The 3,250-nt window shown below is 51.1% G+C and overlaps 1 protein-coding gene across 1 annotated transcript; it reads left to right on the top strand.

Annotated features, from left to right (window-relative positions):
- The first annotated feature begins 229 nt into the window (after window positions 1–229).
- On the top strand, window positions 230–1,366 carry LOC112892669 (disease resistance protein RPP13-like). The gene is made up of 2 exons (XM_025959802.1): window positions 230–291; window positions 781–1,366. Exons 1-2 carry the CDS (start codon window positions 230–232, stop codon window positions 1,364–1,366), a joined length of 648 nt encoding a protein of 215 aa, XP_025815587.1.
- Window positions 1,367–3,250: the final 1,884 nt, after the last annotated feature.

Below are 3,250 nucleotides of genomic sequence, written 5' to 3'. Positions count from 1 at the left end.
TGGTGTAAATTATTTTGGCATTGTATCTCTGGACTCACCTTCGTGTGAGGTACCTTGTTGGATCTTGTGTTCGGTGGTTCATCGGGACGTTACCCGACATAACAATAGTTTTATACCGTTTGAAGTGCGAGGTAGCCCTTCATTGAGGACGCGCGTACTTGAGCCGGTATAATTCAGGTTGGTTCTGCCACACGGCCGGCCAACTGGCGGGCGGGGTTGCACGAGGAAGATGGAGGGAGGGGCTGACGCGTGGGCCCGGGCGCGCGGGGAGGGGTGGTGTGCTGCTGACAGGTGGGGCTAGCAGGGAAAATCACGCGAAAAACAAAGGTCTAGTTTCTAAATTCAAAACCTGCTATTTCCTGGGCTCCAAAAATCATCAAAAATTTACTAGAGAAAGCTGAAATTAACAAGAACATAATGCAATAACAAACAATCAAAAAGCTAGCAAGTAGTGCTCCAGAAAATTCCAACAATCTTGCAGGTTTCAAGATTTCCAAGAATTTTATAACTCGGGTTAAGCACCAATAAATTGAGAAAAAATATTGAAAATTCACCATTCGAATTATGGTATTTAAATAAAATGTTTGGGGGCACAGCCGCTTAACAAAATTGGAACTTTCTTCACAACCTTCACTCAAACAAGACAAGAAAAAATTAATTTCACTAATCCAACACATGCACATGATGCTTGATTATGCTTGGATGATGCTCATGATTCTGTGGTGAAATTTCTGATCATGCTTAATGTTCTTGGGTCGTGACACCTCCGGCGACCGACAGCGTCGACGAGGCGCGGCGCGCCGCGAAGCGCGATGAGAGGCCAAGGCTGGACCTTGCCGACCTCATCACCGTGGAAAGCGAAAACCTCAGAGTGATCACCGTGTGGGGAACAGGCGGCGACCTCAGGCAAACGTCCATCATCAACGCGGCCTACGAGAACCCAGGGATCAAGAACAGGTTCCCATGCCGGGCGTGGGTACGCGTCACGCGTCCCTTGGATCCGAACGAGTTCGTCCAGAGCTTGGTGAAGCAGTTCCGGCCGGCCGCCGGGTTTGGCGTTCTGCTGGGGAGGGAGAAGACCGGGCCGGAGCTGGCGGCGGAGTTCGCCGGATATGTGAACGAGAAGAGCTACCTGATTGTGCTTAATGACCTGAATGCCTTTGAGGAGTGGAATGTGATCAAGACATGCTTCCCAAACAACAAGAAAGGGAGCCGAATCATAGTGGGCACGCCACACGTTGAAGTTGCAAGCCTGTGTGCAGTGCAGGAGAGCCAGGTATTGGAGCTCAAGCAGTTGTCAGCTGGTCAGACTATCTATGCTTTCTGTGACAAGGTACTGTCAATTTCATCCTCAGAATTCATCTGATTAATGCTACCTGACCTCCTGTTATTCTTCTATATTAACATCTTGTCTAGTTAGAACTTTGAAGCATTAAGATTGCTCCAAAAAAACGTGTTAAGATTGCTGTATGTAGTACATTATATTATTCACGGGGATAACAGGATAAATCATCACATGGCACTGCAAATCATCACCTAGGCCTACATGCCATACATATCTGAATGGCATATATGGGATTGATAATTTAGTTTTCATTGCAAAAATGTTGAAGAAAGTCTAATCCGTTCCTTTGCTATGGATTACTCTCCAGCCAGGCAAAGGTGGATGCTCGAGCTGCTATTGACGAAAATAGGCTATGGTATATCATAAAAAATCAAGATAAATTAAGAGTTGAAAATTTGCAAGGAATTGCTGATGCTGTTGGCCGGGGTTGTATAGATGGAAGTGAAATGGGGAAGCTTACTGTATTGCCAGCTTCTCACACTGGTGGCCGACGGTATATGGTGCAAAATTATCATGATGGTATAGCGATTTGTAGAGTATTCGGACCTCCAGATTTCTTCTTGACTTTTACATGTAACTCCAATTGGCCAGAGATATTTCTTGGGTTAGAACCAGGACAGAGGCCCAGTGATAGGTCTGATATAATCGTCAGAGTATATAACATGAAACTCGAAGAATGTTAGATGACATCCGAAGTGGCAAAGCCTTTGGTCCCGTAGTAGTTGCAGGTAAAAATTCCACTGCCAAATACCTTCCCAAAAACAATAGCTACGTACAACCTTTTCTTGTTTTCCGCTTGCTTTAGCAGTTCTGCTTACTGTCGAATTCCAAAAGCGAGGTTTGCCGCATGCCCATATAATTTTTTGGGTCACTGAGGATACCACTACTACGCCAGCAACATCATTTATTGACCAATTTATGAGTGCTGAGATTCTTGATCTAAATGAAGACCCCCTTCTATATGCTCTAGTTGCTGAACACATGGTCCATGGGTCGTGTGGTGCTGATAACCTTAAATCTCCTTGCATGAAGAATGGAAAATGTTCAAAGGGGTATCCTGTAACGCCCGCGTTTTTACCCTATTTAAATTACGGCACAAATCGCTCGCTAGAAAAAAATTCTTTCGTCAAGCTCAGATCGCTCCTAAACCCTTACCGTCCGGACTCTTAATCGCCCAAAACATTTTCGACCCTTCGCCGTCTGATATCCGAAACTAACCGCCACCCTTTCTTTTCCTCGACCCCCGCGCCATGTCGCGTGCTCAACCTCGCGCGCCGCGCCGCACGCTCGCGACCGTCGCCGCGAATCCTGCCGACGCAGCTCTTTCCCCTCGCGCGTCGCACCGCACGCTCGCGACCGCCGCCGCGAATCTCGCCGATGCAGCCCCCCCTCTCCCTTCCTTTCTCCCTGTTCTCTTTTCCCCCTTTCTCTTTTCCTCTTTCCTGCTCGTTCCCCTGCGCGCACAGCACGACGCCGAGCAGAGCTCGACGCCGAGCGCCCGGCCACCCCCCCCTCTCTCCATTGACGACGCCACAGGAACGGCCTAACCCGGCCCCTCCTCTGCGCACGCCGTGCTCCCTTGCCGTCTTGGCGCTCGCGCTGCCCCTGCCTGCCACGGCGCCGAGCAGTGCCGGCCGCCGCACGTCGCCTCGCCACGGGCCGCTCTCCCCCGTGCGGCACATCCCCGGGGCCGCCCCTCCCCGCTACGCGCCAACTACCCGCCCTGCACACTGACGACCAGCGCCACCGGCCGCCCTGCGCAGCGGCGACCCTGCCCCACCGCCATTACTGGCCGCCACCGGCCTCCACCGCGCCCCCTCCTTCCCGCCCTCGCCAGCCTACAAATACCCCCCCACGACGCGCCTCGCCACCACCACAACCTCCCCCGCAATCCCTAGCTCCCTC

The sequence above is a fragment of the Panicum hallii genome, chromosome 5 (genome assembly GCF_002211085.1).
Source record: "Panicum hallii strain FIL2 chromosome 5, PHallii_v3.1, whole genome shotgun sequence".
Classification (NCBI taxonomy): Eukaryota; Viridiplantae; Streptophyta; class Magnoliopsida; order Poales; family Poaceae; genus Panicum; species Panicum hallii.
The sequence above is the reverse complement of the archived record's forward strand: the minus strand, read 5'-3'. Positions and strand labels throughout refer to the sequence as shown.